This window comes from Bufo gargarizans, chromosome 2 (assembly GCF_014858855.1).
Source record: "Bufo gargarizans isolate SCDJY-AF-19 chromosome 2, ASM1485885v1, whole genome shotgun sequence".
In the NCBI taxonomy this organism is placed as follows: Eukaryota; Metazoa; Chordata; class Amphibia; order Anura; family Bufonidae; genus Bufo; species Bufo gargarizans.
This window is the reverse complement of record NC_058081.1, coordinates 6,638,387-6,654,395: the sequence shown is the minus strand read 5'-3', so window position 1 is coordinate 6,654,395 and position 16,009 is coordinate 6,638,387. Positions and strand designations below refer to the sequence as shown.

At 43.9% G+C, this 16,009-nt stretch overlaps 1 protein-coding gene across 1 annotated transcript; it reads left to right on the top strand.

The window, feature by feature from the left end:
* Positions 1–209: 209 nt before the first annotated feature.
* LOC122929310 (olfactory receptor 11A1-like) lies at positions 210–1,145 on the top strand. Its single transcript, XM_044282829.1, has one exon. The coding sequence runs from the start codon at positions 210–212 to the stop codon at positions 1,143–1,145; it is 936 nt and encodes a 311-aa protein (XP_044138764.1).
* Positions 1,146–16,009: the final 14,864 nt, after the last annotated feature.

Here is a 16,009-nt window from a genome sequence, read left to right as displayed (position 1 = left end):
GGTACCTCTCCATGGCTACCTGAATCTAAAAGAAACAAAATCAGTGTACTTCCAGATGAAATGGGAGGCACATGAAGGTACAGTTCATACACCTCCTTATCATGTCCTTGACAAATGGAAGATTTATGACGTTATTACATATCTTTGTGCGTGAAAAATTAGAGATATCAGAAAAAAATAAGATCATGTAAACCAACCGGGTCATTAAAATGAATGTCACTAACGAGACCAGAATCTCAGAAGTCCTACTTCGTGGATTTCACAACATTCAAAATCTGAAAATTCTCCTTTTTTTGCTTGTTCTTTTCATTTACATTTTGATCTTAACAGGAAACCTCTTGATTATTTCTTTGGTGACAATTGACCAACATCTCCGCACTCCCATGTATTTCTTTCTCAGGTTTCTTTCCTCTTTTGAAATACTAGCAACCACCAACATTGTGCCAAAAATGCTCTCTGTCATCATCAGAGAAGGTGACACGATTTCATTTACTGCCTGTTTAATGCAATTCTATATCTTCTCTGCATCAACCAATTCTGAATGCTTTCTGCTCACTGTCATGTCTTATGACCGCTACTTGGCCATATGCAACCCCTTGAGATACATCTCCATCATGGACCTCCAACTCCAGCTTAACCTTGTCTGTTGGCCTTGGCTCATAGGATTTCTCATAACTTTAATTATTACAATTCTAGTTTATAATTTGCATTTCTGTGGACCTAATGTTATTGACCATTTCTTCTGTGATCTATCCCCCCTACTAGAACTTTCCTGCTCTGATACATCTGTGGTGGAGACCCAGGCTGTCCTGTTTTCTGTTCCCGTCATTCTTCTTCCATTTATCTTCATCATGACCACCTACATCTTAATATCTTTTGCCATTAGCAGGATATCTTCAGCTGTGGGAAGGAAGAAGGCCTTTTCCATCTGTAGTTCCCACCTGGTTTTGGTTTGCACATATTATGGGACTTTGATAAGTGTTTATTTGTTTCCTTTGAGAGACAAATCGACAAATGTGAGCAAAGTGACTTCATTGTTATATATCATAGTGACCCCCCTGCTAAACCCAATCATGTATTGTCTACGGAACAAGGAGATTCAAGCAGCTCTACACAAATACTTAGGTACATATTTGAAAAGGTAGAAACAACACCATACAATGTGGGACCTTACATGTGTCAGATCACAAGGAACAAGAGAATAAACAAGTGCATATCCCGCTCAAGGCCGCTCCTACAGAGGTGGTTTCTATTACATGGATACCTCCCCGCCCCCCCCCCCCCAGTCTAGGCTCCAGTTAGGACCAATGTTTGAAAGAAGATTCAGAAAATGTTGAAACAAACCTTCTCTTTATTGCCATCCACAGTATTAAAAAAAACATAGTGGCATAAACTACACCAACCCCAAGAAAACAGCTTACGCGTTTCAAACCCTACGTGCGTCATAGCGAAAAACAATAATTTTGGTTACAGATATATAAGCCCCTTTGACACCAGATTCCAATTAATACTGAGCAGGAAGGAGGAGCAATCCACCACAAGTGAATGCATGAACTCTTTGTAGCACGGATGGAATAATAAAACCCAAGTCCAAAATAATGGGATTAACACACATACATTTCTTTAATGAAAATGAATAATGTAACATATATTTTCTGCGCAAATTTAGACCATTCGGATATTGGGAATTTAAATAGAACATCCAATATCCTTCTTTATCTAACAGAAGACATTTCATATCACCTCCCCGATGAGACTTTTTCAGCTCTTCAATTATGAATGTCTTAAAGGTGCTGTATGCACCGATCTGTCAGTTTTACCTATAAAATGTCTGGCTGCATTTCGTAGATTGTACATATAGTATTGTCTATGTGATTCAAGTGTTTCAAAATACAGACCTTGAATTTTCTGGTGGTGCTGCCGATGTACTTGAGGTCACATTCAGTGTGGAATTATAGTATAAATAACATGCTATGAATTATTATACCCCTGATGAAGCCACTCCAGCTGGCAAAACATGTTGGGGGCCTGTGGTTAGATTTTAGGTGTCAAGCTGATGTTAGTTATACACCAATCGAGTCAGTGAAGTGAACTGAATTTGTATGGTAGATCAGTGCTACAAGCAGCAGTATAGGGACTGAACAGGTTGTGCACAACTGCCATCCCTAGCTACTTAAAAAAAAAAAAAAACACATCTAGGCTTGTTATTTTTTTAATATTTTCACACACTTTCATTATCACTACTTTTAACATGAATGATATAATAAAAGGTTTAATTTGAATTTCCTCTAAAATGTTTGGGGCAAGTTGGGCATATTAGCCTAATGGCATATTTTCAAAAAGTATCTTCTGTGAGTTGTGCTCTCCCTAAGCAGGGTCTTGTTTTCTTTTTCGACCTGGAGAATGAAGAGCACAAGTCAGTTTTACCGCATAATGAATACAATAAAAATTAAAAATGTAAAACTGTGGCAAAATTTATATTTTTTTCCAATTCCATTACCTTTGGAATTTTTTTCCCACGTCCCACTACATGCTATACAATATTAAATGGTGGCATTGAGAATTACAACTTTTTCTGCAAAAGATAAGCCTTCGTATGACTATGTAAACGGAAAAAGAAAAAAGTTATGGCTATGGGTAGCAGGGAGCGAAAAAAAGGAAAACACAAAGTCAAAAAAACCTCTGGGGTAGAAAGGAGGTCATCGATGTACCTGCCGTACCATTAATTTAGGGAAATGTTGCGGTAAAAAGAGAAATTTCTGGCAAATTTTCAGGAAATTTCATTATGACATTACTATATTAGCGATTAAGTGTATAAGCGATACAACATCCCAGCTTAGCCGTACACAACTAGAGCACCAATGTTTCTGAACAAAACTATTTAACACATCTCGTGTATCTCTCGAAAAACCTGAGGCACGATAGATGAGGGGCTGGAGAGGTGAGTTCAGTCACTCACCTAGGAGCTCAGTGAGGAATTCTGTCCCCCAAATAATTGGGCACATTGGAGGTGGATTAACACCTTTCTGTGTTGTTGGTGGGGCCTGAAAAATAGGAATTAGTGGCTGATCTACACACACAAAAAAAATCTAATTGTTGCTGATTCAGCAAGCCAACTTGTAGACCCTCATTCAGGAGTTTGAATAACTCCTGTTGAAAAGCCGCAGTGGGATTGGATTTGCATTTTCTGCATAGGACTTGATTAGAGATGAGCACATTTTTCTAAAATTCGATTCGGCTGGTTCACCGAATAAAAATAAATAAATTGGTTTGATCCGAATTTATTTAAGGCAAAATGCGTTAAAAAACAGATATTTCCTGGTTGCAGAGAGCCTTTATAGTGGTGCAGAACATTGTGCCTTGCAGTAACACGAATAGGGAGTCTGCTGTGGTAGTGAAATAATACTGTGAGTCCGTATGACATGCAGATGACAGGCGCAATCCTTTTACACCGTCGTCAGCTGATTCCACATAGATGTCTACAAAACCTGTTCCATTGAACGCTTATAAAAGTAGAGCCCCCCTGACAGAGTGGAGAGGGTGTCAGCAGTAAGTTTATGTTCAAGTCACTGATTATTTAGCCCTTCCTCTGATCCGTCAGAACAATAACCCCCAAAAAACGGATCCTGTTCTTTGAGCACATAACATAGTGGTGAGGTGGAAGCAGCATTAGTGGCCACAGAGTGGCCCAATGACAGAGTCTGGAGGGAGCAGCAGCTGCAGCATCAGGAGGCGGCCACAGAGTGGCACAATGACAGTGTGGATCTGGCAGCAGCATTAGGCGACCACAGAGTGCAGTGTGACATGGTGTGGAGGTGACAGCAGCATCTGGAGACCACAGAGTGACCCGGTGACAGAGTGGGGAGGTGGCAGCAGCATCAGGAGGCCACAGAGTGATACAATGACAGTCTGGAGGTGGCAGCAGCTGCAGCATCAGGAGGAGACCACAGAGTGGCACAATGACAGTGTGGATCTGGCAGCAGCACTAGAAGACCACAGAGTGCAAGGTAACATGGTGTGGAGGTGACAGCAGCATCAGCAGACCACAGAGTGACCCGGTGAACAGAGTGGGGAGGTGGCAGCAGCATCAGGAGACCACAGAGTGGCAAGGTGACATAGTGTGGAGGTTACAGCAGCATCAGGAGACCACAGAGTGACCCAGTGACAGAATCTGGTGGTGGCAGCAGCGTCAGGAGACCACAGAGTGGCAAGGTGACATAGTGAGGAGGTGGCAGCAGCATCAGAAGACCACAGAGTGACTCGTGACAGAGTGGAGAGGTGGGCGGCAATACTAGTACCAGCTGAAGATGGTGGGTGAAAGAAGGAACACTTGGCATCAGATGTGTGGCATCAAGCGGGTGTCAGCATCAGAATAGTAGCTGAGGCAGGTATCCAGAAGAAACCGGTCTCTTTTGTCAAAGTGTTGATGTGGCACCATGGATGATCTAGTCTAATGCTACAGGCATTGTTGGGTGGAAATCCTGGCTGATCCACGCCTGATTCATCTGGACAACGGTCAGTCTCTCTACATTTTGGGTGGACAGGCAAGTTCTTCTTGGGGTAATTATGGCCCCCGCCGCATGAAACACCCATTCTGATGCCACAGTACTGGCAGGGCAGGGCAGCTTTTCCAGGGAAAACTCTGCTATTTGCTGCCACAAATCCAGTTTGGCTGCCCAGTAGTCCAGCAGATCTTCAATGTGGGGTGGCAGGGTACTGTCTAGATGCTGCTGCTGGTTAGTAGTTTCTTCACTAGGCGGGTGAAGAAAGCTGCTCATTAGCGACTCTAGACTCAAGTTGCTGCTGATGGAGCTGGAACTGCTCCCACCCTCCCACAGCAGCCATGGCAGAGGAACGTGAGCGCAGAGGGCATCCCCGGTCAGACCTGCAAGAGGATGGACGATGGCGCAGATAAGCAGCAGCCAAATGACTACATAGGATGTCTCTATAGTAAATCAGTTTGTCCTCCCTTTTAGAGGGTGTAAAAAAGCCCCCATTTTGGACCGGTAGCGAGGGTCCAATAAGGTGGAGAGCCAGAAGTCATCCCTCTGCCGAATGGTGACAATTCGGCTGTCACTATGCAAGCAAGTGAGCATGCATCGGGACATTTGCTCAAGTTACTCAGAGGGACTCCCTGCCTCCATCTCCACTGCATACTGTCATGGTGTGTCTCGGTCCTCTGCCTTGTCTTCCTCATCACCCTGTAGCTTCTCTGGCTGCTCCTGCTCACACCTCTTCTGTCACCTGTGTGTAAAAACCACCCATTTTCGCTACACATTGCTTGTGCTCCAATGTCCTTCTCCTCCAGTTCAGCCCTTACAGGGCTCATGTGGCCGTAAGATCTAGGCGCCACATCTCCAGTCGTCTGACCAGCCAGATTTACCAGCATCTTTTCGAGGGCATAAAGCAGTGGAATGACGTTGTTTATCTCGTAGTCCTGGCGACTGACAAATAATGTGGTCTCCTCAAAGGGCCTGAGCAAACGGCAGGTGTCACGCATGAGCTGCCACTGGCTGACATCGAAGTTACACATAGGAGTACTCCTGTTCATTTGGATCATGAAGAAATCGTTTATAGCCTTTCTCTGTTCGTATATTCGGTCCAACATATGGAGGGTGGAATTCCAACGGGTGAAAACGTTGCATATCAGCCTATGTTGGGGGATGCCATTCTGCCGCTGCAGTTTAAGGAGGGTGTGCTTTACGGTGTACGAGTAGCTGAAGTGCATGCAAAGTTTCCTGGCCATATTTAGGATGTCTTGCAGATGGGTGGAAGACTTCAGGAACCGCTTGACAACCAGACTGAACACGTGTGCCATGCAGGACACATGGCTCAGCCCTACTTGACGCAGCACAGACACCATGTTCTTCCTAATGTCGGTCACCATGGATCCGATTTTGAATTGTCGCGGAGAAAGCCAGGATTCGACTTCTTGATGAAGAACACGGAGCAGTTCCTCCCCTGTGTGACTCAGTTCGCACAGGAAAATGAGGTGCAGAACAGCGTGACACACCGCTGTGCCCTGCACATGTGGTATGCTGGAGAGGCACTGTGAATTGTCCCTGCAGTGGAGGCTAAGCACACGGTGGAGGATGACAAGGCAGAGGCAGATGTTGTCACAGGACCAACGGCGTGAGAACATGGAGGAAGAAGCAGTCTCACCTGGCCAAGTTGCTGGTGTGGCTGTGCAGGAACCACATTCACCCAGTGGGCTATAAAGGACATGTATTGTCCCTAACCGTAGTTACAGCTCCACACGTTGATGCTGCTGTGCACTTTGGAAGACACCAACATGCTCAAGGACTGGCCCACCTTCTGTTCTACATGTGTGCCTTTTTGGCAAAGAAATGACGGCTTGGGACTCTCCACTTCGGCTCGGCACAAGCCCTCAGTTCTCTGAAAGGCGCAGAGTCCACCACTTGGAAAAGAAGGGAACTTTGACAGGAGTATATTCAGCTTCTGCGCCGTTGTATGAATGCGCACATACTATTGTCTCTTTGCAATCACTTCGGTGATCGATTGCTGACAGAATGAGTGATGAGGAGTAGGAGCAGGAGCATCAGGAACAGCAGAAGATGGTAAGGACAGACAGCTCCCTTCAGCTGAGGTGGTGGAGCCTTGACTGCCTGAAACCGGGTGCTTGCCCCTGGTTAATGCAGCGGTTGCTGTGACAGGCTGGACCACCACATTGGAGCCACGGTACTCCAAGGCCACTTTATGCTGACGCTGCATATGTTGATGCAGGGCAGTGGCACCTTAGCCGCGCTTAATCTTCTGTCCACATATGGCCATGTTCACCTCCTCCGGCGGATTAACCCAAAAATGCTATACCGTCTAGGTGATTTTACGCCCAACACTACGCACTGACTGACTGCTCCTGCCGCTTCTTCTGTGAACGCATGCACCACTACTTTCCGGGCTGGTAGGCTCCTGTGAATCAGGTGGTCTAACCCGGGCACGTTTAGCTGCCGACCTCCGACTGCCGCCACCTTGCTAACACCCTGCCACACTAGCGACTTGCTGGCTCTACCGCTGCCTCATGGTCAAGCTGCCATCCTCTTCTCCCGATGATGATGAAGCCCCTAATTCACCCGGCTCCCAAATGTGATCAGCTACATCATCATCGAGTACTGTCTGCATGTCAGTTTCTAACGAACCCACTGACCCTTGGCTGGGGGTGTCTGATGTCACTTGGGATGAAGTGGATGACCGAGTCAACCATTCAAAAACCGCTGGGTTTCTGGTGAAGACATGACTGCTAGATGACATCAGGAGCTCAGGCCTCTTTCTGCAACTCCTGCTGCCACGCACCCTTACTCTGCTTCAACCTGTGCCTGCGCCAGAAACATTTAGGCCTCTGCCACTCCCCTGTGCAGGGCCTGGCACTTCTCTGTCTGACATACTGTTAGATCAAATAAATAAAAAGGAAATTAAAACACCCCAAACAAGTCTGTAGTTTTCTCACTTCACCACACAAAGGCTAATAAATCCTTTCCCCCCCCACTAATACATGACAAGAAGGGCTTTAGATCATATAACTGCTCAGCTGAATGGCAAATATATTTTTATTTAGCCACAATTACATGACAAAAAGGTCTTTAGAATATACAACTGCACCGCTGAACGGCAAATATATTTTTCTTTTGCCACTAATACACAACAAAAAATGCTTTAGAACATATAACTGCACTGCTGAATGACAAATATATTTTACTTTTGCCACTAATACATGACAAAAAGTGATTTAGAACATATAACTGCACCACTGAATTGCAATTACCATATTTTTTTCCCCATAAGATGCAGTTTTTCCCCCAAAAAAGTGGGGGTCTCATGGGCTGAATACTAATGAAGAGCTTTCATTTTGGAAGTGCTTCATTAGTACCGGAGGACCGGGAAGCAGTGAAGGATCTGTACTCGCCGCTTCCTGGTCCTCCCCTCGGCCGTCTGCTGTGTAGGACTGCGCACCATGTGACCTCACTGTGCACAGCCTTCACAGCTGACAGCCTAGAACAGGAAGACGAGAGAGAGCACTGGTGGAGAGGAGCGGCGGCGTCCAGGAGCAGGAGAGGTGAGTTATTTTGTTTTATTTTATTTGTGCTGATGGCTTACATGGGGGGCATGATGGCTGACATGGGGGCATGGGGGCTGATGGATTGGGGCTGATGGCTGACATGGGGGGCTGATAGGTGACATGGGACATGATGGCTGACATGGGTACATGATGGCTGACATGGGTGCATGATGGCTGACATGGGTGCATGATGTTTGACATGGGGGCATGATGGCTGACATGGGGGGGGCTGTTGGCTGACATGGGGGTCTGATCTAAAGCATTGGGGGGTCTGATCTGAGGTCTGATTTACATTGGGGGTCTGATTAAGGGTGTGAGCTGATGTCTGATTAACATTGGGGGTTTGATTGCTGGTCTGACCTGAGGTGTAATGGAAAATATATTTTTCTTATTATCCTCCTTTAAAACCTAGGTGCGTCTTATAGGGTGAAAAATACAGTATATTTTACTTTTGCCACTAATACACAACAAAAAGGGCTGTAATTTTCACACCTTACCACTCAACAGCTAATAAGCCCTTTTTTCCCCACTAATACAAGCCAAAAAATGCTTTAGAACATATAACTGCACCGCACAAGGGCAAATAAGATATAGAAGTATTTCCTTGTAATAACCCCTGTTAATGGCTGTATCACACAGCACCTGCGCCCCAATAACAAGAACAGTTTGCTGGAATTTCAGAGCTGTATAATGGCAATTTGGATCCCCAGTCAGTGCAGCAAGGTGTAATAGGATTGTTCCTATTACCCAGGCTGTAACCTCCCCTACTGAACCCTGTTGTACATAAATGCTGTGGAATGATCTTTCACTGCGCTTAATCGCTTTTTCAGCACAATGAAGTCTTTCCTAGCACTGTCCCTAGCGCCTGCTGACGTTTCTCCCTGCACTAAGTACCATAGGAAAATGGCAGAATCCAAGATGGCTGAGGCTATACACTCACCTAAAGAATTATTAGGAACACCTGTTCTATTTCTCATTAATGCGATTATCTAGTCAACCAATCACATGGCAGTTGCTTCATTGCATGTAGGGTTGTGGTCCTGGTCAAGACAATCTCCTGAACTCCAAACTGAATGTCAGAATGGGAAAGAAAGGTGTATACAACAGCAGAATATTTCCAGAGGCTACAATTTGCACAAGCTCACCAAAATTGGACTGTTGAAGACTGGAAAAATGTTGCCTGGTCTGATGAGTCTCGATTTCTGTTGAGACATTCACATGGAGTCCGAATTTGGCGTAAACAGAATAAGAACATGTATCCATCATGCCTTGTTACCACTGTGCAGGCTGGTGGTGGTGGTGTAATGGTGTGGGGGATGTTTTCTGGGCACACTTTAGGCCCCTTAGTGCCAATTGGCCATCGTTTAAATGCCACGGGCTACCTGAGCATTGTTTATGACCATGTCCATCCCTTCATGACCACCATGTACCCATCCTCTGATGGCTACTTCCAGCAGGATAATGCACCATGTCACAAAGCTTGAATCATTTCAAATTGGTTTCTTGAACATGACAATGAGTTCACTGTACTAAAATGGCCCCACAGCCACCAGATCTCAACCCAATAGAGCATCTTTGGGATGTGGTGGAACGGGAGCTTCGTGCCCTGGATGTGCATCCCTCAAATCTCCATCAACTGCAAGATGCTATCCTATCAATATGGGCCAACATTTCTAAAGAATGCTATCAGCACCTTGTTGAATCAATGCCATGTAGAATTAAGGCAGTTCTGAAGGCAAAAGGGGGTCCAACACGTATTAGTATGGTGTTCCTAATAATTCTTTAGGTGAGTGTATATAGGGCTGTGACATCACAGGGCTGGCTGGCTGCTGATTGGCTGCAAACCATTCACACTGGGAAACAAATTATCTCCTAGCTTTTGTCGTCCTTCCGTCATGGCAGCTCCCAACTGGTTGCAATATATATATATTTTTTTTTTTGTATGGATCACATCCGTTTTTAACTTACAGATATACTCTGTCTTGCAACGTCTTTTAGGACTCGCAACATAAGCTCACATTCAGAATGAAAGAACATATTAAGTGTAATTCACATATTTTTTTTATATTATAGTGTGCACTGAATGTGAGCTCATTAGAGATGAATGAAGAAATCATTACTTCGTCATGAAGTGCATTTCTTTGTAAGTAGCAGTGAACGACGATTTCGGGAATGACGATTGCACAGTCCCCACTCCCATCATTAAATCCCTCAGATGCCGCGTTCATCGCTGATTGCGGCATCTGAGATCAATATTAAAGCATTTTAGTGGTTGCTAATAAAAAAATAAAAATAAAATTGTACTTACCCTCATCCATTTGATTGCGAAGAGGCCGTTGCGGACATCTTGCTTGAATATCCAGCGTGTGATGACGCCATCATGTGAGCCAGCATGGTGACGTCATATGTCACCTTACACGAGATTTCGGGTGGGATCTTAACGCAAGATGGCCACAGCGGCCTCTTCGCACTCAAATGAATGAGGTGAGGTGATTTATTTTTTTTACCACCACAAAATACATGGAAATTAAGCTTTGCAGTGATTCACATTTTTCCTGAAATTCGGATCCACTTTGTTAATGTTGATTTGCTCAACTATAGAGCTAATGTACGTCGTCAGCACCACCAGGAAATTCAAGTTCCATATTTTGGAACACTTGCATCTTATTGCCAATACTAATATGTACAATCTACGAAATGCAGCCAGACATTTTATTGGTAAACCTGACAGATCGCTGCATACAGTACCTGTGCTTCAGAAGTGCTGAAAACCCCCCATCGGGGAAGTGATATGAAATGTCTTCTGTTAGATAACGAAGCATATTGGATGTTCTACTTAATTGCCCAATATCCAGTCTATATGGTCTAATTTTCTCAGAGAATTTGTTACTTTATTTATCTTAATTATAGTGATACATGTGTGTTACTACTAAGTCTGGTTTTTATTATTTCATCTGTGCTACGAAGAGTTATGACTAAGAACACATGTAGCATTTGAAATGCATAAGCATTTTTTATGGGTTTGGTGTTTTTGTTGTTTGTTTTTTGGATGACAATAAAAATAAGTTTTGTTTCAACATTTGCTGGATCTTCTTTCAAACATTGGTCCACAAGGAACAAGACACTGAATGAATAACCTTTTCATAAAGCTCAAATCACAGATGGCAGGTACATTTTCTTTTTAAGATGAGCAAATTCCCTAAAATTCAATTTAATTTGATTCACCCAAATCAACTTATAATTCATGATTATTTCTCTCGCGATCTCTCTCGTTTTCACCAGAATCAAAATATAAATTTTTCCTGAATAAATTCTTAATAATCTGAGTTTTTGGAAGAATTTGGGTCAAATTTTGATTGTTCCAAATTGATTTGTGTCTCAACTGCTTAACAATTATATACAGTACAGACCAAAAGTTTGGACACACCTTCTCATTCAAAGAGTTTTCTTTATTTTCATGACTATGAAAATTGTAGATTCACACTGAAGGCATCAAAACTATGAATTAACACATGTGGAATTATATACATTTCAAAAAAAGTGTGAAACAACTGAAACTATGTCATATTCTAGGTTCTTCAAAGTAGCCACCTTTTGCTTTGATTACTTCTTTGCACACTCTTGGCATTCTCTTGATGAGCTTCAAGAGGTAGTCACCTGAAATGGTCTTCCAACAGTATTGAAGGAGTTCCCAGAGATGCTTAGCACTTGTTGGTGTCACCACCAGACATCTGAGAAGCTCTGACAGACGTTCTTCAGAACCTCCTCCTTGAGGTTCCTTTTGTTTTGCTTTCGTTTTCTCATCTCGTTAGCCTCTCTCAGCTGTCAGGTAGTTGCACTGATTGCATCCCTTTAAATCCCTTCCCATACTGCATCACTTTGCGGTTTATACAACTTCCTGGAGTGTGTGCATGCTGGATGCTACTACTGAGTCTTCCACAGATAAGTTTTGTTCATTCATTTGTGTTTTCCTGTTTGCTGGATCCCAGGTGACCCTGACTCCCTCCGTATTAAGTGTAGGGAGCCGGTGGTCGTGTCCCCTCACTATTATAGGGTGTTCAGGTGTTATACAGTTGAGGAACGAGGATATGCAATCATCTACCATTGAGATTTTTGCATAGGCTAAGCAGTTAGGGAGATAGCCAGGTCTGTTGCAGGGCTCTCCCTTTGGTTCCTTAGTTTTGGATCCAGTCAGTCGGATCTTCATTTTGTGTCTTCTAGTTTTCTGTACACGTTCCGTGACAGTTGGCCCTTTTGCCTTCACTCCGCGGTCCAGCTCACCCCAAACCATCTCAATTGGGTTCAGGTCCGGTGACTGTGGAGGCCAGGTCATCTGGAGCAGCACCCTATCACTCTCCTTCATGGTCAAATAGCCCTTACACAGCCTGGAGGTGTATTTGGGGTCATTGTCCTGTTAAAAAATAAATGATGGTCCAACTAAACGCAAACCGGATGGAATAGCATGCCGCTGCAAGATTCTGTGGTAGCCATGCTGGTTCAGTATGCCTTTCATTTTGAATAAATCCCCAACAGTGTCACCAGCAAAGCACCCCCACACCATCACACCTCCTCCTTCATGCTTCACGGTGGCAACCAGGCATGTAGAGTCCATCCGTTCACGTTTTCTGCGTCGCACAAAGACACGGTGGTTGGAACCAAAGATCGCAAATTTGGACTCGTCAGACCAAAGCACAGATTTCCACTGGTCTAATGTCCATTCCTTGTGTTCTTAAGCCCAAACAAGTCTCTTCTTCTCGTTGCCTGTCCTTAACAGTGGTTTCCTAGCAGATATTCTACCATGAAGGCCTGATTCACACAGTCTCCTCTTAAGAGTTCTTCTAGAGATGTTTCTGCTGCTAGAACTCTGTGTGGCATTGACCTGGTCTCTAATCTGAGCTGCTGTTAACCTGCGATTTCTGAGGCTGGTGACTCGGATGAACTTATCCTCCGGAGCAGAGGTGACTCTTGGTCTTCCTTTCCTGGGGCGGTCCGCATGTGAGCCAGTTTCTTTGTAGGGCTTGATGGTTTTTGTGACTGCACTTGGGGACACTTTCAAAGTTTTCCCAATTTTTCGGACTGACTGACCTTCATTTCTTAAAGTAATGATGGCCACTCGTTTTTATTTACTTAGCTGCTTTTTTCTTGCCATAATACAAATTCTAACAGTCTATTCAGTAGGACTATCAGCTGTGTATCCACCTAACTTCAATTGATGGTCCCAACCCCATTTATAAGGCAAGAAAAAGAAAAACTGTAGCGTGTTTATCATTGGGGGAGCAATCCCACCGCATGTGGACCGCAGCAAACGACCATCCCGAGCAAGTAATGCATACAAAGGTGAACGCCAGCGCGGTCCACATGCACCACAAAAACATCCTACACAGACAGGAGCATAGTGCGGATGAAAATACAATCATATAAATCACTGAAAAAAATGCACCAAACAGATATACCACTGACTATACTAGCTGGTCATACAAGCAGATATTAAAAGCTTAGACTTTTGCCAATATATTCCTGTCAGGAAGATATCGGAGCCCATCATGCACCACGTCAGGGATCACTCAGCATGGCAAGGGGTCCTACCACTGCACTAACTATGGTGTGAACACGGTCTGAAGGTGATGAAATCCAGCTCACAGCCAAGCTTCCACACAACCGCATAGCAGGACAGCTAATGCAATGTGAACACAGCCAGACTGTAAGCCACACCCATATCAGACCATGTGATGGAGGTTTCCAGGTGCAACAGAATGTTCAATTGCCAGATAGAGGCCCATTCAATACATATAAAACAACATCACAAAAATATAGTGGCCAATATGGGGGAACTGTCTCAACCACAAACACTGTAGCGTGTTTTTCATTGGGCAAGCAGTCCCATCGCATGTGAACCACAAAATTACCGTGGCAAGTATGGGGGAGCCACTATATTTTTGTGATGTTGTTTTATATGTATTGAATGGGCCTCTATCTGGCAATTGAACATTCTGTTGCACCTGGAAACCTCCATCACATGGTCTGATATGGGTGTGGCTTACAGTCTCGCTGTGTTCACATTGCATTAGCTGACCTGCTATGCGGTTGTGTGGAAGCTTGGCTGTGAGATGGATTTCATCACCTTCAGACCGTGTTCACACCATAGTTCAGTCAGGTCCATAAATATTGTTACATGGACACAATTCTAACATTTTTGGCTCTATACACCACCACAATGGATTTGAAATGAAATGAACAAGATGTGCTTTAACTGCAGACTGTCAGCTTTAATTTGAGGGTATTTACATCCCAATCAGGTGAACGGTGCAGGAATTACAACAGTTTGCATCTGTGCCTCCTACTTGTTAAGGGACCAAAAGTAATGGGACATAATAATAATCATAAATCAAACTTTCACTTTTTAATACTTTGTTGCAAATCCTTTACAGTCAATTACAGCCTGAAGTCTGGAACGCATAGACATCACCAGACGCTGGGTTTCATCCCTGGTGATGCTCTGCCCGGCCTCTACTGCAACTGTCTTCAGTTCCTGCTTGTTCTTGGGGCATTTTCACTTCAGTTTTGTCTTCAGCAAGTGAAATGCATGCTCAATCGGATTCAGGTCAGGTGATTGACTTGGCCATTGCATAACATTCCACTTCTTTCACTTAAAAAACGATTTGATTGCTTTTGCAGTATGCTTTGGGTCATTGTTCATCTGCACTGTGAAGCACCGTCCAATGAGTTCTGAAGCTTTTGGCTGAATATGAGCAGATAATATTGCACAAAACACTTCAGAATTCATCCTGCTGCTTTTGTCAGCAGTCACATCATCAATAAATACAAGAGAACCAGTTCCATTGGCAGCCATACATGCCCACGTCATGACACTACCACCACCATGCTTCACTGATGAGGTGGTATGCTTGGGATCATGAGCAGTTCCATTCCTTCTCCATACTCTTCTCTTCCCATCACTCTGGTACAAGTTGATCTTGGTCTCATCTGTCCATAGGATGTTGTTCCAGAACTGTGAAGGCTTTTTTAGATTTGTTTGGCAAACTCTAATCTGGCCTTCCTGTTTTTGAGGTTCACCAATGGTTTACATCTTGTGGTGAAGCCTCTGTATTCACTCTGGTGAAGTATTCTCTTGATTTTTGACTTTGACACACATACACCTACCTCCTGGAGAGTGTTCCTGATCTAGCCAACTGTTGTGAAGGGTGTTTTCTTCACCAGGGAAATAATTCTTCGGTCATCCACCACTGTTGTTTTCCGTGGTCTTCCAGGTCTTTTGGTGCTGCTGAGCTCACCGGTGCGTTCCTTCTTTTTAAGAATGTTCCAAACAGTTGTTTTGGCCGCGCCTAATGTTTTTGCTATCTCTCTGATGGGTTTGTTGTGTTTTTTCAGCCCAATGATGGCTTGCTTCACTGATAGTGACAGCTCTTTGGATCTCATCTTTAGAGTTGACAGCAACAGATTCCAAATGCAAATAGCACACTTGAAATGAACTCTGGACCTTTTATCTGCTCATTGTGATTGGGATAATGAGGGAATAACACACACCTGGCCATGGAACAGCTGAGAAGACAATTGTCCCATTACTTTTGGTCCCTTAACAAGTGGGAGGCACATATGCAAACTGTTGTAATTCCTACAACTGATTTGGATGTAAATACCCTCAAATTAAAGCTGACAGTCTGCAGGTAAAGCACATCTAGTTCGTTTCATTTCAAATCCATTGTGGTGGTGTATAGAGCCAAAAATGTTAGAATTGTGTCAATGTCCCAATATTTATGGACCTGACTGTATGTTCTAGGAATTTAGTACATAGACAGATGAATAGAGCTAAACAGATCCCAAGGGAGGATTTATTAAAATCTGGTTATAGAAACAAAAGTGATAGACTACAATTTGTAACAACATATAATGAATTTGAGTCCATCGATTGAACTA

What these genes read in the sequence shown, in the direction of transcription:
- LOC122929310 (XM_044282829.1), top strand. Translation starts at nt 210, where the DNA reads ATGAATGTCACTAACGAGACCAGAATCTCAGAAGTCCTACTTCGTGGA.